The sequence below is a fragment of the Aricia agestis genome, chromosome 2 (genome assembly GCF_905147365.1).
Source record: "Aricia agestis chromosome 2, ilAriAges1.1, whole genome shotgun sequence".
Lineage (NCBI taxonomy): Eukaryota > Metazoa > Arthropoda > Insecta > Lepidoptera > Lycaenidae > Aricia > Aricia agestis.
This window is the reverse complement of record NC_056407.1, coordinates 17,073,417-17,097,308: the sequence shown is the minus strand read 5'-3', so window position 1 is coordinate 17,097,308 and position 23,892 is coordinate 17,073,417. Positions and strand designations below refer to the sequence as shown.

General features: G+C 38.1%; 3 protein-coding genes across 3 annotated transcripts; 2 read left to right on the top strand and 1 right to left on the bottom strand.

Annotated features, from left to right (window-relative positions):
• The first annotated feature begins 278 nt into the window (after nt 1–278).
• LOC121739040 (mitochondrial import receptor subunit TOM70) lies at nt 279–5,855 on the top strand. The gene is made up of 2 exons (XM_042131356.1): nt 279–1,907; nt 3,986–5,855. Exons 1-2 carry the CDS (start codon nt 418–420, stop codon nt 4,137–4,139), a joined length of 1,644 nt encoding a protein of 547 aa, XP_041987290.1. The 5' UTR covers nt 279–417; the 3' UTR covers nt 4,140–5,855.
• A 678-nt stretch (nt 5,856–6,533) lies between these two features.
• On the top strand, nt 6,534–9,086 carry LOC121737696. The gene is made up of 3 exons (XM_042129374.1): nt 6,534–6,711; nt 7,867–8,014; nt 8,870–9,086. The coding sequence occupies exons 1-3, from the start codon at nt 6,534–6,536 to the stop codon at nt 9,015–9,017; spliced, it is 474 nt and encodes a 157-aa protein (XP_041985308.1). The 3' UTR covers nt 9,018–9,086.
• Nucleotides 9,087–12,658: 3,572 nt separating this feature from the next.
• On the bottom strand, nt 12,659–14,929 carry LOC121739030. The gene is made up of 2 exons (XM_042131345.1): nt 14,832–14,929; nt 12,659–14,627 (listed from the first exon to the last, which is right to left on the bottom strand). Exons 1-2 carry the CDS (start codon nt 14,908–14,910, stop codon nt 12,763–12,765), a joined length of 1,944 nt encoding a protein of 647 aa, XP_041987279.1. The 5' UTR covers nt 14,911–14,929; the 3' UTR covers nt 12,659–12,762.
• Nucleotides 14,930–23,892: the final 8,963 nt, after the last annotated feature.

Sequence of the window (23,892 nt, the reverse complement as noted above, 5' to 3'; positions counted from 1 at the left end):
CACAGCGGAAAATCTGGCCATTTTTTGGGTTTTTGAACGTTCATATCTTATTTAATAATTAAATTATGAAAAAAAAGAAAACATAGGGACATTGTATTAGTGGCCGTAGATATTCAGGAAAAAAATTATAACTCTACTAGCATTATCCAGGGAGGAAACAGGGGACAACGTTTGTATGGAAAAAAGGGCGGTGTGGACTCCTCTTAATTTCTTCACTTTCTTGACAGACTATACATTTAATTTTTATCGTCTGTTTCGTAATCTGTCATAAATAATCAAAGACAAGCAAAAATCAGAGATAAAACGACCGCAAAGGTTAGACAATTTTTGTAGGATTCAATGTATAATTTTACAATAAAGTAATTTATAGTTGTCGAAATAAATGGTGAAACATTAACGGTTGCGTATATCATCAGGATGGCTTCCACCGGCAGCACACCTTTCCCGAAATGGCAACTGGCGATCCTCCTCGGTGCCCCCTTAGCTATTGGCTTAGGTTACCTTTATCTGAGAAATAGATTTGAGGATCCCGAAAAGAAGAAAGTGGCAGAGCTGAACGCGAAGGCCACTATATCATTAGACAACGATGAGAACGCAAAGGCCTCCGAGTCCGCCATAGACCGTGCCATGAAACTCAAGGGTGCCGGAAACCGGGCATTTCACGCAGGCGAGTACGACAAAGCCATCGCATTGTACAACGAAGCTATCGAAGCCTGTCCACCGGATCGTCCTATCGATTTGGCCACCTTCTACCAGAATCGTTCGGCGTGCTACGAGAAACGTGAGATGTGGGAACAGGTTAAAGAGGATTGTACGTTTGCCTTGAAACTGAACGAGAAGTATGTTAAAGCGTTCCTACGTCGTTCTCGTGCGGCTGAGAAGAGTGGTGACCTTGTCCTGGCTTTGGAAGATGTCACTTCTGCCTGTATTTTAGAAAAGTTCCAGGTGCAGAGTTCTCTTGTCAATGCTGATCGAATCCTTAAGGCTCTCGGCAGACAGCACGCCCGAGAAGCGTTAGCCAAGAGGAAACCGGTAATGCCATCCAAGCACTTCATCAAAACTTACTTCTCTGCTTTCTCCGAGGACCCAATTGCAAAGATAAAAGTGGACGAGAAAGCTACCAATGGATTCGCGAAGGCAAAGCGTGCACTTGACTCTCAGGATTACGAGTCTGTTGTAGGTTACTGTACTGAAGAAATTGAAGCTGAAGGAGCACACAAATATGAGGCTCTCCTACTGCGTGCTACCTTCTTCTTGCTACTGGGAAGACATGAAGATTCTAAAGCTGATTTGGGTAAAGTGATAGACAGCGACGCCCCTACTAAGATCAGGGTCAATGCCCTCATCAAGCGGGCTTCACTCTACACACAGCTGGAGAACACTGAACACTGCCTAGAGGACTTTGCCAATGCTGCCAAGTTGGACCCCAAAATATCTGACATATACCACCACCGGGGCCAGGTATATTTACTGTTGGAGCGAATGGAGGAGGCTACTGCCGAGTTTGCTAAGGCCGTGGAACTAAACCCAGAATTTTCAATTGCTTTTATTCAAAAGTGTTATGCTGACTACAGACATGCCCAACTACACAAGAACATAAATGCTCTGTCACAAGTGAGATCAGACTTTGAGAAGGCCCTGGAGAGGTTCCCCAACTGTGCGGAGGTGTACATCTTGTACGCTCAGGTGTTGTCCGACCAGCAGGAATGGGGTAGGGCTGAATCGTTATTCGAATCAGCTTTGTCAGTAGACCCCAACAATGCTACGTTGTACGTACACAAAGGTCTTGTCCAGCTTCAGAAGAGCACAGATTTTGATAAAGCAGTTAAACTAATCAACAAAGCAATTGAAATTGATGACAAATGTGATTTTGCATATGAAACTTTAGGCACCATAGAAGTACAGAGGTAAGAATAATATTAATTTATATGTTTTATAAAAGTAATAATCCATCACTTGTAGATACAATATTATCCTACAATTTTTATGGTTTCTTTAAAAGAGGCTAATGCCTGATAAAAATATGTAGAACACTTTATTCTAAATATTTTACATACAATATGATTTATATTACAGCATGTAAATTATATTATTGGAGGAATAGTTTCTTTATTTTCTTTAGTTTCTGATAAGGGTGGAAGTTAACTCCATAAGGTCTAATGGAACCAAAATAAAACTAGGTGTGCCACAAGGGTCCATTTTAGGGCCTTTTCTTTTTCTCATCTATATAAATGATTTACCTTATCTTGTTAAAGATAAGCATGAGATAGTACTTTTTGCTGATGACACTTCACTAATTTTTAATGTGAAGAGGCGACAATTTAATTATGACGAGGTAAATAGTGCTCTCTCAAAAATAGTACATTGGTTTAATGCTAATAATTTACTTTTGAACTCTAATAAAACAAAATGTTTAAAATTTATCTTGCCAAATGTTAGGCAAGTACAAACCAATGTACTATTAAATGATGAGAAAATGAATTTAGTAGACACCACCGTATTCCTAGGCATAACGCTGGATTGTAAGTTACAATGGGGTCCACATATTGCGAAACTGGCAGATAAGCTTAGTTCTGCAGCATATGCTGTTAAAAAAATTCGTGAAATCACTGATGTAGAGACCGCGCGATTAGTTTACTTTAGCTACTTTCATAGCATAATGTCTTACGGCATCCTCTTGTGGGGAAACGCGGCGGACATTAATACAATATTTGTGCTGCAGAAGCGAGCTATTCGTTCTATTTATAAGATGTCGTCTTTGGAATCTCTAAGAGAAAAATTTAAAGAAATAAGAATTCTGACCGTCACATCTCAATACATTTTGGAAAATCTCTTATATGTTAGAAAGAACATAAATATTTTCAAAAAGAAAAGTGATAATCATAATGTAAATACTAGAAATAAGAACAAGTTAGCAATACCAATGTTCAGACTAGCCAAAATAAGCAAATCCTTTAAAGGCCAATGTATACGCCTATACAATAAAATCCCAGAAAATGTTCAAAATCTACCTTTAAACAAATTTAAAAAAGCAGTTAAAGAACGTTTGTGTGCTAAAGCGTATTATAAAGTCAATGATTTCTTCGAGGACAGCACACCTTGGGAATAGGGTGGCTCCATGCAGGTTACTTTTCTTTTAATTTTGTTACATAGCTGTAAGCCATAACATTGTAATTTTCCATTTTTTTTGCAAAAGATGGCCCCGTGCGAGTTTCTTACGCCGGTTCTTCTCGGCGGGGTAGTTCCCGAACCGGTGGTAGGCAACGTAGTTTCTTCGTTCGACTTTCAAAAAGTGTATCATGATACCCATTTTGAATAAAAAGATATTTTATTTATATTTATTTATTTATTTATTATAATTGAAATACACAAAATTTATTGCTATTGTAGTAATTTTTAACATGTGAATTTTCTTGATGTTCTATTTTCTGTTTTATTGTGTCTAGAAATCGAGTGTTATTATTTACAATCATTAATTGTTAGAGCTTGTCTAATTTGAAATGATGCGCCCCACCACTTCACTAGTTGATATAAATTAAAAATTTTGTACTGTGAATGCAAGGTAGGGGTGCAACATTTTAAGTTAGACAAGCCAAGCCAAGCCAATAAAGTACAATAGTTTATCTAAACCACACTAAATTTATCAACATACACAACTTATATCAGTGTGTCACTTGAGAATAACTGATATGCTTTAGTACGCATTGTTTGAAATCATAGATAATAACATTATCTTCAGAATGACTATTGCATTATGTAACAAAACAACATAATATGTGACATCTGTTGCAAGTTGCAACAACTATGTAGTTAGTAGTAGTTCTTTTGTTAATTAAATGTTAAAACTTATCATACACATACAAATTATGTAACTGATAACATTATCAAAACTTTCACAGAGATTACAATTGCATTATAAATAGATACAAGTAACACAGTTTAGAAATTAGAACTTCTGTTTAAACACAAAACTTTTATTTTCCAGGGGAAATCTGAGGCGTTCACTAGAACTGTTTGAAAAAGCAATAGCACTTGCCAAGACGGAGCAGGAGATGACACACCTGTTCTCACTGAAGGATGCAGCAGCAGCTCAGCTGAAGGTGTCTGAGCGCTGGGGACTGGACTGGACAGTCAGTTAGAGCTTGTATCTGTCCACCACTCGCGCAAAACATACAACGCTGAACACGGTTCTGATACATTAGATTTTTTCTGTTGTCCCCTTTTTTTTATGAATATTTAAATATTAATCGATGACATCCTCAATGGAATTCTTAAACAGATTTTACGAAAGTGATAAATCCAAGTGAAATAGTATTTGACTATTTGACAGTACATCCAAGTGAAATAGTATTTGACTATTTGACAGTACAGTTTTGTGTTTGATTGTATAAGTAACAACTTTATACTTGTTTGGTCAGTATCATTACCGCTGGAAGAGATGGGGGTTTGTTTCAAATACGATTGCGTGATGATGTGGTGTAATACACTCCCATAATGTCATATTTATCATGTCCGCCGCCAACTCAAATTTTGGTTTGTGTTAAGCTCTGTAGAATATTTAAGCTGTATCTACAGTGTAAATAAAGACAATGTTCTTTTGTGAAAATCGTTCGTGCTTCATAGTAAATGTACACAGTTGAAATTACATTTTTATGTTAAATCTGTGTGCTGGTATGAGTTTTAAACGCCATATTGTTGTAACACTGGCAATGTGCACGGAGCACTGTTAGATAGAATTTGAATCTTGTGTAATATTTTCCTCAGAAACATAATATTTACTTCAATTATGATGTAAAGTCATGGTTGTAAAATTCCATACTATATTTTCTTTATAACTCCTTGGTGCTCATAGCACAGTAATATCACACACAGATAACATATTGTATGGGTATATACTTCATATTGAAGTTTCTGCCTGTGAATTTTTGAGTGAATTAGTCTGAAAGCTGCATTTAAAAATTCAGAGAAACATTTTATTTAAAATTGTATTATATGTAATTAATTATATTTTACGTAAAGGTAGATTGTTGTATATATTTTTTTTGTCAATGTTGGCTTAACTTTTGGCTTAGATGGAGTGGCTTTGAATACCCCGTAAGAATTTTGAACATTATATATTTATGTATTTAATTCGTTTCGAATTCAGTCATTAATTATTCATAAAAAATTTGATTAACTTGTTAATATATTATACTATATTGATGTACTTCATGTTGTATAATAAATATCCTAGCAAAGTACTTATTCAAAAGTATCAATTTTATTGTGTGTTAGATATTAGGTGTACGAGGTTGCCATTGCAAACGTAAAAGACCCTTAAAATTATTAAAATCTGGGATATAACTGTAGAATGGAAATGCATGGAATTGGACTAGAATGCTTCTATAGGACTATGTTGTATGCTCTGTCTCTTTTCACACAAGTAGAAAAGAGACCGAGGATATGTGTTCCCTGTCATTGTAGTAAAAATATATTTAGACACGTGCAGAACCCCATTAGTTGAATAATATTCAGACGTTGTACTCGTAAATTCAAAATTGAACTGTAAATACGCATTCTAGTTTGAGTCTCCAAGGGGCAAGGACGGAATGTTTTGTGAATTAAGTTGAAGCGCTTCGGAGTTGGTCGGCGCGGCGGCGCGGAGTAAAGTCGGTGCATTCAGTGTATTCGTTAGGGTAGCTCGGAGTACCACGTGGTTGCTGTGTTTTATTATCCTAAGCATTTATTTATGTTCGAATGCACCTCTAAATTGCCAGCTAGAGTGAGTAGAGTTAGAGATAACAAATGGTTCTACAAATTAAAGTTGTTACCTCACCGATAGTTATAGTTTCAAATTATAAAAAACTTCATTATTATTATTATTGTGTTTTTCTTATACCTAGACTGCGTTTCCACAAGATATGTGTTGCAAGGAATGTTGTTTTTGAGAACCAATGGAATCGCTTCATTTTAACGTGAGCTTGCCATGACATCGCTCAGCGCTACGAATATGCTATTGGATCTTAGGCCCGTATAAATAGTCAGTACCTACTTAAGATGCGACCGGTCTCAAGACGCCGTTCGGCTTTGTGATTGGTTTTTTTTGACAGCCAACAAATACCAATCACAGAGCCTGAACCATGTCTTGAGACCGAGATGCATCTTGAGTACTATTTATACGGGCCTTAAAAACACATTCCTCGCAACATCTCTGGTGGAAACGCAGCCTTAAAACCCGCCAGACACTTTCGTCTCTACCACAGATTTTAGAAAATATTCCTTCCTAGGTATTCAAGATTATTCAACAAGGTAGAGACCTTATTTTCCTGAGGTCTCTACCCTGTTGAATAATGTTGGATACCTAGGAAGGAATATTTTGTCTGTGATAGCACAGATTACTGAATATTTATTGAAAAACCCTTATTGGTTTTATTAGTTTCCATTTTATTTCTGAAGTGGAAAGTCTCAGAAATGTGAATTTAGTACGAATAGCTAACCATAATATTATATTGTGTCCGTGTTGCTTACGTCACGGGGACATAGTCTAGTAGGCTATGCTGTACATACTAGTGGTGTGCTTGTTCAATCTACAGCCCAGTGATGGTACGCTGTGCTACAATGGTACATTGAGCTTCAGGCATTTCGGCGAAGATCCGCTGACGGCTCCCCCCCTGTTCAGCTCGGCGCGGGACCGTGCGCGCCTGCGCTGTGCACTCACGGTCAAGTGCGATGGTATGGAATATAGATGTTTGTTACTGTTGGACACTTTGAATGTTTGTCCCTAGGGGCCTTGAAGATAAGAATTGAGATGCGGTATAGAAGATTGTTTTTCTTGCATACCCATGGTAACAAGTTACATGACATCCAATGAACAATACAGAAATAGATATGTATATTACCGTATTTTGGAAATAATCCCTGATCAGTAATGTGCTACTGTCAATGTATATTTAGCCGTTTTTTCCAATCCAAATAATATTGTACGATTTTTATGCACACGCGGCACGCCTGTAGAAACCGAAGAGTGACAATGTTTTATGTTGTTGCGCAAATTAAAAACGGTAAAAAGAAAATTTTGGAGCAAAGAAGACGCTGTCAATCATACTGCCGCCACCTTGACAATGTGTTTCCCATTAAAATTATAGCAATAACAGCATGAAAAAAAACATTTTGCACTGGTGGTTAGGATCACTGTTTCTCAGTGTTTTGAGTGCCGAAGCCCTCCTGTGTTACAATTGCTCCTCCACTCACAAGGACCTCGGGAGGTGTGCGGGGACCTTTATCACTCCCCACCTGCAGTTCAACTCCAGCCTGCTTCACTTGATAAAGTGTGACGTTGGTTCGTTCTTTGTTATAAAAGGCGATATTGAGATAGCAACGACTTGTGACATGCGACATGAGTTCCCTGCAACGCCAACCCAAGTCACAACGCTAGCTCGAACTATCAATAACAATCTCTTATTGCGTATAATGATTTTCGACTAAGAGCTGACGACCAAATCGGTCATGTGGCTTCAGGTGTATTAAAACTCCGGCTACTTCCCTGAACAACCTTTTCTGGCAGGCCGTGGGCGGTGGGTGTGGGACGTGGGTATAGTGGGTTGGGGAAAAAAATTGAAAAAATCGATTTAAATTTTTTATTGGGTGCACAGGAAGTACAGAGAAACTGCTTGGAAAAAAAATAAAGTCGCTGAACCTACATTTATTTTGCCCCTACCTGGGTACGCCCATGGGTTATGTAACACAGTAGGTAAGCTTATGGGAAACCGTATGGAAATGTTTCTGTAAAATACTTTGTAAGTACTTATAGATAATATTATGTTTATAAATTATTAAGACTCATTTTTACTATACTAGAAGTTCTACTACATCTCTACTTTTGAACAGAGAACGCGATGTGCTTCGTGCGGTCGTGGTCTGCGCGGGGTGTGCACGCGTGGATCGTGCAGCGCGGCTGCTACTCGCCTCCCTCCACCGACCCTCTGCTGCGGGAGATGGTCACTCCCACTAGAGCCATGACGTGCAAGGAGGAGAGGTATATTTCAATTTTCAAGTGGTAGCTGCAACCGGACAATGATCACATACTGCCGAAGCTTCAGAAATAAACCTTTTTCTAAATAGTGATTTCCATAGTCGAGGTCGGATACCCTACATCCAAGTAGGTTCAAACTTAGCGGGCCCCTAGACGATCAATTTTATTGTGCAGTTTGAAGTTACACGTACCTATTGTGTAATATTATTAACCGTCTAGATTTGATATTGAGCCTTTCAATCTTATTGTCAAATAAATTGTTCAATAGTATTGTTCAATGATATTGCACAATAACATTGATCGTCTAGGCCCTAGGGGCCCGCTTAGACACGACTGGTATTATAAGTGGTAAAATATGATGAGCGATGTCACAACCATGTCCAAATGTCAAAATTTCTACGTACCTATATATTCTGATCGGATGATAGATATAGTCATAGCCGCTGGCAGAAATAATTTCCAAGGGGTGAAGATTTTAGTTTTCCTTCTTTTCTTTTTACTTTTTACGAAACGAACAACACAACTGTGACTGTCTATTGTGTCTATTTACGTCAACAGAATACATTTAATGCTGAAACATTAGGAAATCTTTGTACTGCATGGTAATAGCCAAGTTAGGTACAACTTACAACATGTTCAACACAACTTTTTATTTCAATAATTCCTGTTGATCCCGAGATTCCCAAGGGGTGCAAGCGTACCACCTGGCACCCCCCTGGTGCCCTGCCATGCCTGCGCCCATGGATATAGTTAGGTATAATAATTATTATTAATAACACTACTTACCCTTAATTATAATTAAGGGTAAGTAGTGTGTACCGTTAAGACTTAGGACCAATATTAGATATAAATTTTCAGGTTGCCAGAGGCGGAGTACAAGGTATGTCTGTGTAAAGCGGACTGGTGCAACTCCGCGATGCATGACAAATATCACACACGTCGGACACAATTTATATTGCTATCAAGCACAGTGCTGGTCCTTCGAGTAGGAATATTGGATGTGTGACGGTAAATTGTGATATGCTATAAATTTTCATTTTATAATTTTGATAAATTTTTAATTTATAAGACTTGATACTTGACATTAATAATAATGATTGTTTAAAGTTATTAAAAATCATATTGTGCTGCATGCGTTATTTCGTGGTTATTTTAATTCAAAATTAAAAAAATGTATGTTGGTTAAAAGCTAAGTGTACCTATAAAAACAACCTGCTCGCAGCTTATATAATTAAGCGCTAATTGGGAAAGTGTAAATTCATAAATACAAACAAATACATAACTAGTTAAACATTGTCCTGCCGACTTACGTTTTGTGATGGCCGTCTGACGTCTCATTGTTCGAGAATCAATTAATTATTTATCTGTGGACTTGCTGTGCGCTTAGGGCGCTGGACGACGCGACGCTTTCACTCGGTCTAGGCAGTAGGCAGTATTCCGCGAAGAGCAGAAACGCGTGTCAGTATGCCGCGTCCGCCGACGGCACTTTTTGTGCGCCCACGTAATTAGATAAACAGTCCATGTTATGCCGTTTCCGATACACACTTTGTTTCGCCGGCTCCTCTCTGATCGTTCAATCCAAGGTTTATTGGGATAGATATTGAGGTGACTGAATGTCATCTTGAGACAAATGGCTATTTTAGAACTCTGTGAAAATGGAATACTAGAATGCTGAGCGTAAAGCCCGAATCGATAAGGGATAAGTAAACAGCTTATTCCACCTTACTAAAAGTCGTCCTAATTAGAATCCTAAGAAGAAGACTATAATTAGAAGCTTCTGATTCCACCAATCAGAAGTCACACTTCTTCCGATTTAGTACGCTTATTAGGATCCTAAGTCCTAACTTTCTAAATGCTATTACACTGGGCTTTTAGTTACTGAATCAATTTAGTAAGGTGGAATAAGCCCTTCAGAAAGGATTTTTTTAAGAGCCTATATTGTCCCACTAGCCCTATTTTAATATTGTTATTAAATATTAAAGTAAGTACACATATAAATAAGACTTTGAAAAAAAATTCAAGTACCTACCTGTTGCTATTATTGATATAGAGAAAAAAAGGCAAAAAATCACGTTTGTTTTATGGGAGCCCCCCTCAAATATTAATTTTATTTTAGTATTTGTTGTTATAGCGGCAACAGATATAGGTATACATAATCTGTGAAAATTTCAACTATGTAGCTTTTTATACCGTTCTTGAATTACAGCCTGGAGACAGACAGACAAACGGACAGACATCGAAATCTTCGTAATAGGGCCGTTTTTACCCTTTGGGTAGATACGGAACCCTAAAAATATCTTACAAAACATTGCCACAATAATTGAACTCTATCATGAAACTACATTTAGGTAGATGTAGATTCTTCAATGTTTTAGATCTCACGGATTAAATCAAGCCGGCTACAGTAGATACATAATGAAGCAACAAAATAAAAATTAACAACTTTATTTAATAATTTATATATAAGTATACTTAATAATTCTATATAACAATAATAATTTAGGTCCAAAAGTTACTAAAAAGCATAGCCAAAATACTTTGGTAAATAAGTCAAATTTTGAAACAGAAATTAGGTTGTGTGTAAAACACTAAAACATACTTACTTTTAAAAATATTTAATAATATTTCCTGAGTATTATTGGCGCGTAAAACTTCAAAAACTATTTTTTTTTCCTGAGTAGGTATTATTATAGAATGCTATAGCGCGTAAAAATTTAAATTGGCTACATCACATTTTTTCGTACTTTTATTAACATATTCTCAGTGTACAGGTTAGTACTAGATATACTAGTGTTAGGTACACAATAATTGGTCCCCGATAAAAGAACAGTCATTAAACTTTAAATATGGCCATGTAACAATGCTTAATTAACTGTAAATCATGTAATTAAATAGGATAATACATCTGTACGTCAAAGTAGATCGAAGTTTCTCTACTTCAGGGAAAGATTCTAGGCGTTCTAAATAAAATGTAAAGTACGTAGAATTTTTCCCGATGCCTTTTCAAAGCTTTCTTTTTCCTCGGTCCGATATGATTCACCATAGCCTACTTGATCTTGCTACTTATTAGGATTCTATTACTCGTCATTACGTTTAGAGTAGAGAACGGTGGGACTCGTATTGTTGAAGATTGAAATATTATTTACCTTACTAATAAAAAAAGTTACACATTGAATTAGAATAATGTTTTGCATTTGTCTGTCAAACGAATTTTCGAATGTATAAGACAAGAACAATTCATTGTACATATATCGTTTATATTTTAAAATTTATCAGTAAGGGCAAGTGTTTACTATTTGTTCGATTACAGAAAATATTAAGGTAAAAGCACTAATGGCAGACGCTTTAAGGAAACATGGAACATTTGAATGTTGTAAAATATATATTTATTAAAATAAAGGATTGATAACTTCTTCCATGTCTTCAGTAACTCTTACAAAATAAAACTATTACGATTATTCACTGACAAATCAATTAAAAAATATATTAATGGTCTTTTTGTAAACTTAGTCACGACAACTAATAGATGACATCACAGAAAACGAACATCGCTAATAGTATCACCACCACAACCAATATGAACTAATAGTTGACATAGAACATTACATTACATTTAACATTTTTCCTATTATTAGGTCTTTATTTGCCGTTTTTTCAAAAGATTTCATTTATTTCATCATAGTAACTACATGCATATGAAATATTATCCACGTTGTCTCCAGGTTCTATCCATTCTTCTTCCATGCTAAAACTATCTTTCCTTTTATTTTTATATTTCATAAAAAAATATTTTCAGTCTTTAGTCTCCATGCTTCTTTTGCCTCTTCTTTTTTTTCTCAGCTCTCCTTTTTCTTCTTTTTACTGCTAAAAAACTAAAGCAATCGATTTTTAGATCAGACAAGGTCTAATATGTCAATTTTTAGGTACAGTAGTTCTAATTTGTTGGCTTTTTAAAATAATTATATTTTCAGAGAATATTGATGATATTTGCAGTAGAATAAACTACAAAATAACTTTAGTATGTATTGCAAAATGATGATATGAGTTCCATGTCATCTATTAGGTTTTTTACATTTTCAAGAACTAATAGTAGACACCCTTTATATTGTTAGGGAAAATGGATAAAAAATCATAAATAAACATTAATTATTGTAAACAATATGACCATTAATCCAATGAAATCAATAGAAATTACAAAAAATCAAATAAATGTATTCAAAACTTACGTGCAAAATTTCGCCTTCCTTAACCTATTTGCTAAGAAACTGCCGAGCGCGTGTTGACGCGGTAACATTTTTTACGAAATCTGATCCCATTTTAAAATTTTGTTCCCGAAGGCGTCCCTAATATATATTTTTACGTCAACAGATAGCTTGAGAAGCTTATAAAATATATAGTGTTGAGAAAAAATTATACTAATTCTTATTTTTATGCTATTTTTGTCGTAAGTGCTTTTACCTCATATATGTAGAAAATTCGACCGAATTGAGATTTACACCCGTATTCTTGGTCAATACTTAAGAAGCGCCTCGACCTCAAGGAACGTTTCAGGATTGGTTGGCTGTCAAAATTTGGACCAATCACAGAGGCGAACCGCGCCTTGAGGCCGAGGCGCTCCTTAAGTACTGACTAAAAATACGGCCTTAATCTCAGCAGAGGTAACTATGTAGCTCTTATTTAAACCTGTTTTTGGCATGTCGCTGAACCCTAGACATAATTATGTGTACTTTACTAGCGTGTGTTGTGTCTGTTCACCTGTCCTCCTCGCTCGAGTCATCGTCCTCGAGGTTGTCGACGACCGAGGACACCTTCTCGTTGGTGACGGTCTGCGCTATGAGTCCCACCAGGCCGGTGCTGTTCTGTCTACCTTCGAAGAAGTTGTAGACGAACTCTTCCAGGGAGTCTTCGTCGAACGGCAGCAGTTGTTCCAGATCGATCTGCCTCCTCGTCCTTTTCTCCGCCGTTTTCTTCAGCGCTGCCACGTAATTGTTTTCGTCGTTGTCGACGATACCTTTCTTGTAAATTTCAACGGGCACGTCGCTTCCGTCGCTGATGTCGTACTTTATTCCCACGTCCGCCTCCTGAATTTCTATGGATCCGACTCCCCTGTCGATTAGTGATTTCAAGTTCTTGGACCTTCCCTCCCTGTCGGAGCTTTTCTCTTTATTTACCTTCTTCTTCTCCTTGATAGGATGCAAATGTTTGACCTCGTCGGTTTCATTCGGGTGAGGAATTTTGTTGCTGCTAGTACTTTGAGGTTTCGGTTTCGAGCCGTACGTTTTTACTTTGGAATGCCCCTGGATGATCAAGTAAGTGGGGAGGTGCTGTTTTTCAGTGGTCGTCTTGGTCTCCTGGGATTCGGTGGTCGTTGCGGGGGTAGTGAACCGCATGTGCAGGTATGGATCTTGTGTAGGACCAGTCATCGCGTGAGATTCCTCGGGGTAGTTATTGTACGTTTGAGTCGAAGAGTCTGGTACTTGCGGCGGCGGAGGCTGCATCGTCTGCATCATTTCTAATTCCAATTCGTCCTGCTCGGAGGGCTCCTTAAAAATTTGAATGTTGTTAGAAGCGTGAGCGTAGATGTTGTCCTCCGGCCGTTCCGTCACCATCGGCATAGACATCATAGGCGCCAGCATATCGATCATGCTGGGCTTGTGTTTGGGCGCAGGTCTCGCAGTAGTCGGGCGTGGTGTAGTTCTGTAAATTTCTGTGGTGGTTTCTTGAACGGTTTTTGTGGTTTCCGTAGAAACTTCTTGAGTCGTCGATTCTGTCTGGGACCAAGTTTCTTGAGGTTTAATTGTGGTCGGTGGTAGTATCGTTGGCAGGAAAGATGGGAACGAATTGGCAGTGACCAGAGGCGGTGACGTCGGCTCGGTCTGTAGTCTCTGGAAAGGGTATTTTGGCTTGTAGACCTGTGACAGGACGTTATCGTAGTGCGGTATAATGTTGTGCGTTTCATTAATAGAAATATCGTCGAAGGGCGTAGTGGGGCCCCAGCCCGCGTAGTCTCTCGTCACTGCGACATTCGAGAACGGATTGGTTCTGTTGGGCTCCAGCAGCCACTCCTGTCTAGTGGAAGACTGGTAGATGAGATTGGCCTCCTGCAACGCGTAGGACGTGATGACGTCGACGGCGGGTGTAGCGTCTCTCGTGAACACCGTGGACTCCACGTACTTCGGTGTGGTCGGAGTCGGCGTGTTCTCGTTCGATATGATGAACAGAGTGGGCTTGTGTCCCGGCGGAGGAGGCGGCGGGGGGACTAGAATAGTCATGGGAAAGTCATTGCTCAGCTTGTAGGTGAAGTCCTCGTACTTCTGAATTATCGGAGGGCGTGGTGACCTCCTCGGAGGTGCGGGGGGCCTCGGCGCGATGCTCGGCTTCCGGGACGAGACTCCCAGCATCAGGACCTCCGACTTCCTCTCGGGATGTTTCTCCCGCTCGACGCGCGTGTCGTCCGCCCAGTAGTGCACCCGCTCCAGCACGGGGGGCTCGTAGTCGTAGGTGGGATCGTTCCTCAGCGGATCCCCTCGCCCCGTCAGCGGCTTCCAGCGGTCGAAGTCCATACGAGGTGAAAATATTGATGAAATACCTTGCTGTATTGCACTCGACTTCGGAACTGAAAGAAAAACAAAATATTGCTTATTTTTAATAAATTTGGGAAGAATTAAATTTAAATTTGGGAAGAAGTCTTATTATTATAAGACTTCGGAACCGTAAAAAGTACTTAATGCAAGTAATTGGTTTTAAAAACATATTAAGTTATCGATTTGGTCATATCAATTGACTACTCCACCTTTATCAACTAATAAAATATACTCACATGGAGCATTGTCGAGCTGTCGATCTGGTGCTGGGTGGCTCGATTCCGGTCGCACCGAGCGCAGAATCCCAATGAGCATCACAAGTAGAGTAGCGGTGTGTTTCTGTAAACAATGTTAAAGTTATCAGTGACGATTAACTAACATACCTTAGCTTCTTGCTTTTGTACAAAAAACCCATTTGTAGGGTCTAGGGATCGATTTGTGAAATATGAAGTTTCAAAACGGAAAAAATCATTAGAGTCCAGTGTCCACCCCTTCTACCAGCTAAACTGTTGCTTCTGGAAATGTGAAAAAATTCACGAGAGTAGGAAATGTGCTGAATTTAAAAGAAAAAAATAGCGGCACATATTGCGCGTGGCCCGACACGCACTTGGCCGGTTTTTTTAAATAATCGTTTATAATAATCCTTCTCATTTAATGGTCATCGGTGGTCCGGAGCGGGTTTGGTGTAATTAGAGCAGGCGATATCAGTTTTTTGGTCACGCGAGGTCTCGTTAAAATACCTGCGCAGGAGTCCACCGTCTCCCGCCTGATGCTGACCCCGATACCACTAACTGTTCCAATTATTTTAACGTAAGTCGTGGCTTTCGTTTAAAAAAGTAGTTTGACTTATGCTCATTTACTATATTAAATTGTAATTTAAACTGGCCGAGCGTCTACGATAATCAGCTGCACCAAAAATTGGATCAAGGGCTTTTTATTCTTGTTTCGTTGCATGGTAACTACTTATAACTTAATAAAATACACTTTACATACTTACATATTTAGGTACTTCTAAATGCAAAACATAGATAGGTAGTCAGTAACGGCCGTTCCCAATATTTGATCTATCTCTGGTTTTGCCCTACTAGAGATAGGAATAGCTCACAATTGACATAAAATGTATGTCTCTAATGTCTAATCTGAGCTATTCCTATCTCTAGTAGGGCAAAACCAGAGATAGATCAAATATTGGGAATGGCTGTAAGTCGATGTATGTCGATTGGCCAGTGCCCAATGTTGCATTTTAGGGGGGTGAAGAGTGATGATGATGATGTGTTCCTGGAGCCCGGAATGCGGGTGGCACGTGAGGAGCAGGACGCGTCAGTGAAAGCCGCGCGTGCGCCGAATTGTTAAGTTCTGTACGCGCCGGGAATAGGACTGAGGCGCTTAGCATCTCATTTGTCCTATTCCGCCTCTCCTTTCACTATCTACCTATCAGCTAACAAAATACTACTAGGATAATACTTTGATGTGAACATCGAATCGATAGGTCCCGTCCGCCATCTTTTAAAAATTACTCATAATATTTTAACATGCAGAAGTTAATTAAGCAACTTGTCGCCGACTTAATTTCTGCTTGTTGCACATGTGCATGAGTATTTGTAGCTACTAAAGACAACAAGTTGCAAACTATTCTCTACTTGTGTCCTTTTGCTGGCCGTTATTAAAAACCTTAGATGCTTTGCACTTGTGGGAAAATGCAGTGGATGCCACATGTATACCGATGCACTTTGAAAACTTCGATAGCGCGATGCAGGAATGTGGTCTACAATGTGGTGCTAATTATTATAGGTACCGAGTACCCAGGGGCGGATCTTGAATTTGTGAGGCCCTGGGCTAATACTGCTTAGGGGCCCTACCTAATTACTCAACTAAAAAACGGGGCGAATTTATTTGAAAGGTTTATTTGAATTTTGAACGCGCTAATATCAGGAACTACTGGTCCAATTTGAAAAATTCTTTCAGTGTTAGATAGCTTATTTATCTAGGAAGGTTATATGCTATATTTTATCGCGCTAAAACTAATAGGAGCGAAGAAATAGAGGAAAGTGTGGAAAAAACGGGAGAAATTATTTGAATTGGTTTACTTGAACGCACTAATCTCAGGAGCTACTGGTCTGATTTGAAAAATTCTTTCAGTGTTAGATAGGCTACTCATCCAGAAAGGCTATAGACTATAATATTTTATCACGCTAAAACTAATGAGAGCGAAGAAAAAGAGGAAAGTGTGGAGAAAACGGGGGAAATTATTTGAAAGGGCTTATTTGAACGCACTGGAGCAATTTTTATGTTATTTGGCACAAATGAAGAATAGACCACGTGAAAGGACATAGGTTTCTTTTTTTGCGGAAAAATGTACGGTTTCCGTGACATTTCTAAATTACGCGGGCGAAGCCGCGCGGAACATCTAGTATTATAAAGCGGAAGAATTTGTTAGTTTGTTTGTTTGAAGGCGCTAATCTCAAGAACTACTGGTCCGATAGTCCATTTATCGAGAAAGGCTACAGGCTATATTTTATCATGGTACAACTAATAGAAGCAAAGAAAGAGAGGAAAATGTTGAAAAAAAGGAAGGAAATTAATTGAAAGGGTTTATTTGAACGCGCTAATCTCAGGAACTACTGGTCTGACTTGAAAAATCCTTTCAGTGTTAGATAGTCCATTTATTGACAAAGGCTATAAGCTATATTTTATCACGCTACGACTAATAGGAGCGAAGAAATAGAGGGAAATGTGTGGGCTTATCTCACGAACTACTGGAGGAATTTTTCTGTTATTTGGCACAAGTAAGAAGTAGACCACGTAAAGGATTATAGGCTATTCTTAGGATTCCGTAGCCAAATGGCAAAAAACGGAACCCCTAATAGATTCGTCATGTCTGTCTGTCTGTCTCCGTCCGTCCGTCCGTATGTCACAGCCACTTTTCTCCGAAACTATTAGAGCTATACTATTGAAACTTGGTATGTAGATGTAGTCTGTGAACCGTATTAAGATTTTGATACAAAAATGGAAAAATTATTAAAAATTTTAGGGGTCCCCATAGGTACTATCAGAGAAGTTGATTCCTATGCAAATCGGGGACCTAAGTAGTTTGGGTGCGTTACGTCAAACCCAGCTGACAGATCACAATTAACATTGAATTGACATATTCGACCAAATAACGTTGGTCTGTCAATTGCATAGGAATCAACTTCCTCGATGTTACAACTGAAACAAATTTTTTTTTTATCTAACCTATGCGTGTGGGGTATCTATGGATAGGTCTTTAAAAATCATATTGAGGTTTCTTACATTATTTTTTCTAATCTGAATAGTTTGCGAGAGAGACTCTCCCAAAGTGGTAAAATGTGTCCCCCCCCCCCCCCCCTCTAACTTCTAAAGTGATGATAATTCAAAAAAAAATATATGATGTACATTACTATAAAAACTATCAACGAAAATTGGTTTGAACGAAATCTAGCAAATAGTTTTTTTTATACGTCATAAATGGTAAACCTTAATTTAACTTTCATTAAATCAACTGAAATATAAAAATAAATCGAAAACCTTTTAATTTCATAGAAATAAAAAAAAATCTGCTACGGAACCCTTCGTGGACATGTCCAAATCACACTTGGCTGGTTTTTGTGGACTAATTTGTCTGTGATATATCTAATTTACGCGGGCGAAGCCGCGCAAAACGTCTAGTGTAATATATTATGTTAAGTACAGGAAGAAAATAGTAAAACAAAATATTTAATTTATTTATATCGGTTATAAATGGTTATGTTATACGCCCACGTAAATTAGATATTTTACAGACTAATTAGTCCACAAAAAATAGTCTATGATCCTTTACATGATCTACTTCTTATCTGTGCCAAATAACAGAAAAATTGCTGCTCCAGTAGTTCGTGAGATAAGCCCTTTCAAATAATTTCCCCCGTTTTTCCATAATTTCCTCTATTTCTTAGCTCCTATTAGTCTTAGCGTAATAAAATATAGCTCATAGCCTTTCTAGATAAATGGTCTATCCAACACTGAAAGGATTTTTTAAATCGGACCAGTAATTCCTGAGATTAGTGCGTTCAAATAAGCCCTGTCAAATAATTTCTCCCCATTTTTTCCACATTTTCCTCTATTTCTTCTATATAATTTTTATTATTGACAATATCGTCTATTGGTTTCAGTTCGGTTGGGGGCCCTCTGTATTTGCGGGGCCCTGGGCTGCAGCCCAAAAAGCCATATAGTAGATCCGCCCCTGCGAGTACCGACACACACTAATTTTCCAAAAGCGCTTACTTTATATGATCAAGAACAACGCGAAGATCTATCGATCGTAGAGTAAGCTCCCAGATTCGTTAATAAATGATCAATACTGAAGCCGTGACTCTACACTAAATTGAATGAAGCTGTCGTCTAAATTACTTTATATATTATACGTGGGAGAGCCATGCTTCACAAATTGGCCAGCTCGACCGGAGAAATACCACGTTCTCACAGAAAACCAGCGTGAAACTGCGCTTGCGCTGTGTTTCGCCGAGTGAGTGAGTTTACCAGAGGCCCAATCCCCTACCCTATTCCCTTCTCTACCCTCCCCTATTCGCTCCCCTTCCCTACCCTCCCCTATTACCCTATTCCCTCTTAAAAGGCCGGCAACTGCAGCTCTTCTGATGCTGCGAGTGTCCATGAGCGACTGAAGTTGCTTTCTATCAGGTGACCCGTTTGCTCGTTTGCCCCCTTATTTCATAAAAAAAATCGATATCGATAGTGCGATATATGTATCGATATCTGTCAGTCGAGTTGGCGATACCGCTCGCGCTCGGATGACAACTTTCAATTTCTATATCCGCGGTCGGCAACCACCTGATATGATATTTGTTCAGCGGGCAACCAGCGGGTATTGGGTGATTCGCGCGCGGGAAAATTGCGAGAAAGTGACGAGGACCATAACGTTATGTCACATGGACGTGGTGCATATTAACTGTGCTTTATCTTCGTGTTGTTTGTGCGACGTCAGACGAGTAACTTAAGTATGTCGCCAGACGCCACTGCCTAAATACAAACATCTCTCAAAGACCATTTTGTTCAATGTTAAATAGGCTCTGCAATTATTATATTACGGACGACAACGCTTATCTTAAAACTATAGTAACTGAAACTATGGAGTAAGGAGACGAGTCACAAATTCGTAATAAATACTTCTCTACATTTTACTCTACTGTCTACAGCTTTTATCTCTTTACTTGCAGCCAAATTTTAATGAATTATCAAATTGACCACATCCGGCCCCAAACGAGGCAAGCCCGGCGACCACGTTGTAAAAATTTTCACCGACGAGGTATTTAAATGTGAGCGATTGTTTCTATCTATTTGCATACAAACGCGTATACTATTACAGAGCTCATAAGCTAAAATCAATAATTTCTAAAACCTACGCGGCGGGGAAGAAATAAATACATGTAGGTAGTAGATACTTCCGTAAACTTGTACACTATTTATTTTGCGGTGAAAGTTTAAAAGCATAATAAAACGTTAAAATTGATATATTAGCGCGAGGCGGCGCGGGGAGCGGCGTGGGAGCCGACGGCCACCGCCAGACCGAGTGGCGCCAGGGGCGATGTGACGTCATACCGTGGGACAGGACTAGGATTGTTTACAATTGAGATTGTAGAGGTAGGACGTAGGAGCTATCGTGCCTGGGGGCCAATTCTCATACTTCGAATGTCGCTTTAAGCGTTCTTATTTTACAGGTGTACACACTTGCTGTTTGATTGCGAGTGTGACAGCCAACCCAACTTACAATGTGAACTGAAACAAATGAACGTCCACTATAATGTGATGTTGGCTGGGCTTGACATAACTTAAAAATTTAATTACGTAGTAGGTCCGCACTCTGCATATGAATCGTCAACTACGTCATTCTCTTAACTTACTTCTAAATTCTGTGGTCTTAACAGACTACAGAGTCAGAATAAAAGCTAAAGCCGCACACCAACTGCCAAACAGTTATTCTATGAAGATGGAATGTGTATGGGAGTTTTATGGTGTTTTGACGGTTGTAAATAAATAAATATATGACGCATTGTTCTTAATATTATGTGGTGCTGTGACCTGATAGTCACGGGTTTTACTGGTGGTACTTTCACGGTGATGACCGGGGTGACACCAAGTTTAACTTTACTGTACTTAATTAAATTCTACTAAACCATTATTACTGCATAAAATATAAAATTAAATTAAGAAATTTAAAAAAAACAAATAACTTTAAAAAGTAATGAAATAATATTAACTGCCTTTAAGTTCAAATAATTCCTAACTTGTGCAAAGTAATATTTTAGTCCATAATTGTTGTCAAGGTGTGTCGGGGGACCGATTTAATGTGAAATCAAACATTTACATAAGCGGTGCGGTATATATATATATATATATATATATATATATATATATATATATATATATATATATATATATATATATATATATATATATATATATATATATATATATATATATATATATATATATATATATATATATATAAAAATTAAAAATTAAGAACGAATTTTTGCCATTTCTTTGCAATACAATATTTTTACAACTAAAAATTATAAATTTTTTATTCTTTATAAACCCCTAGCTTATGAAAAATCTGATTTGCCCCCCCTGGCCCAGAACCTGGGTGATTTGGCCCCCCCTGGCACCAGAACCTGGGTAATTTGCCCCCCCCCCCCCCCCCCCCCTGGCCCAGAACCTGGGTACGCCCATGTTTAAATATAGAGGTACGGGACAGCGGGAAGGAACTTTGAATGTTTTTTTTCATTTGCTATAAAGTGATGAATTCCTGCTCTACTTATTACTGTATAGTGTCCGTATGTACCTACCATCGGAGAAATTGATTCCTAGCCACATAGCGGGCCTATAATATCATTTGGTCAGGTTGTATCTTCTGTAATGTTTGTCGCATTCTGTCGGCTGGGTTTGACGTAAAGCAGCTAAATTACGTAGGTCTGCCATCTGGCTATGAATCAAATTCTCTGATGATTATGTAGTAGCTCGCTAGTGGAGCATCTTTACATTGATGAATATTTAATGAGAGCGTTGTTACACCACGAGATGCACACAATTTGATTATGTGATGACAATTTGCTGGTACTTTCACAGAACATTACACAACACGTGCGCTATGGCCAACACGCCATGCGATAACACGCCACACCATACGACGTTAGCACGCGACGTGATAACACGAATGCCAAAAATTGCATCCGAATTTGGCAGCTACTTCACGGTATTACGTCATAAAGGACTTGAGCGAAGTCTAGTTGCAGCGCGGCACGTGACGCTCATCGACGCTTTGTGATTTTTCATGCATTTGAAAAGCATACATAAATATTTTGTATATGTAGAAACTGTGACAACTATTGTATGCAGCACTAGTAAATACATAATACAGTAGGTACAGGCAACACATACATATTGTAAAGACAGCGCGAAACCGATATCGCGACCGCCCTACATCACACCGCGAAGGTTGTATTGTAAGTATAAACGGTTGTATAAATGTTGGTACTTGGTATATAGGTGTATAACTATACATAATACTATAATATTATAAAGCTGAAGAGTAGCTCAGAAGCTACTGGACCGATTTGAAAGATTCTTTCAATGTTACATAGCCCATTTATCGAGGTAGGCTAAAGGCTATATTTTATCACGCTAAGACTAATAGGAGAGAAGAAATAGAGGAAAATGTGGAAAAACGGGCGAAATAATTTGAAATTGCTTATTATCTTAAGAAATATTAAAGTAATTTTTATGTTATTCAGCACACATGAAGAATAGACCATGTGAAGGGACATAAGCTATTTTTTGCGGAAAATGTACGGTTTCCATGAAATTTCTAAATTACGCGGACGAAGCCTCTCTAGTTTACATATAAATAAAAAATACTATGTTAAAGCACAAATCAATAGCCAATAGGCGTGATAGTTTTTCCGTAAAGTGCCACACAAAATGTTCAGATCGTGGGATATAATATTTATATCCCACAATCTGAACGTTTTTTTCCCACAATTTGAATATTTTAATTTATATATATAATATTAAAATATTCAGTGAACGGTCAGCTATGTCCAATTTACAATTTTTAACAACCGAATTATGATTCTCAATAATAGTTGTTCTGCAATATTACTATTTTGAATAAATCATAATTTTGCAATTAGAAGTTGTTCTAGATTAAGCTTTTTTTCTGTGGGTTTAGTTTGGCTACGCACAGGGCCGGGTATATAATTATATTTAAAACGAGTATAGGCCACTTTAATTTTGACGCCCTTACGTACGAACTCTGCCTCCATCCTAAGACGCCATAGGACGCTGCCGCCCATAGGCCATGGCCTTTACTGCCTATACATAAATCCAGAGCTGGCGATGCATCTAAAAAGCAATGACTAATTAATTACTATGTGTATATGAGATATATAGAAGATCGAGAATAATCTGTTAATGCAAATATTATGTTATGGCGTGCAACTCAAAGTCGTACGTACAAAAGACTTCAACGCTCATGCGTTGTATAGACTCGAAATGAGGCAGACTCGCTACGAGAAATCTTGGCTGATGTTGTAGAGTTTACTAATACTGGAAAAATAGTAACCAATTGTAGTTTATGGTTAAGGAAAAGTTACATTTAATTAAAATTTTGACGACCTCTGTGGCTCAGTGGTTGAGCGCGTTGGTTAGCTCAAGCCGGGGGTATGAATCCCGCCGAAGGAACAAAAAGTTTACAATGTTCCTGGTTCAGCGATGTGTATTGTATATGTGTATCATTTAATAAAAATCTTAATTATATATGATATGTCATAATCTACGAATAATAAAAACTAAGGAAGAGTAACTCCGTCAAAAAAAGTGCACCAAAAGGCTACAAAATGTGACCCGAACACATGCATATTTATGCATGTGTTCGGTACACATTTTTCGTGTATATATACTCGAGTGACATTCAACCAGTTTGACATGACAATTTTGTCAAACTCATTTTACAATTTGTTTACATAGGTTGTGCATAGGTTTGTTTACTTAGGTACGTTTTACGTGGCTTTTTACAATATTTTTGTTGTTAAAATGCCTAAATGCCCTGTGAAATGGTGTAGAAGTCATACAGATACGACTTTTAATACAGGAATAACCTTTCATCTGTAAGTGTATTGTTTAAAATTATGCTTAAATTTCTTGTATTTTTGTCGACCAAAAATAGGCAACAAAAAGATGGTTTATTTAAGTTGGATGCTAGGGTATTTGCGTAAAATTAAG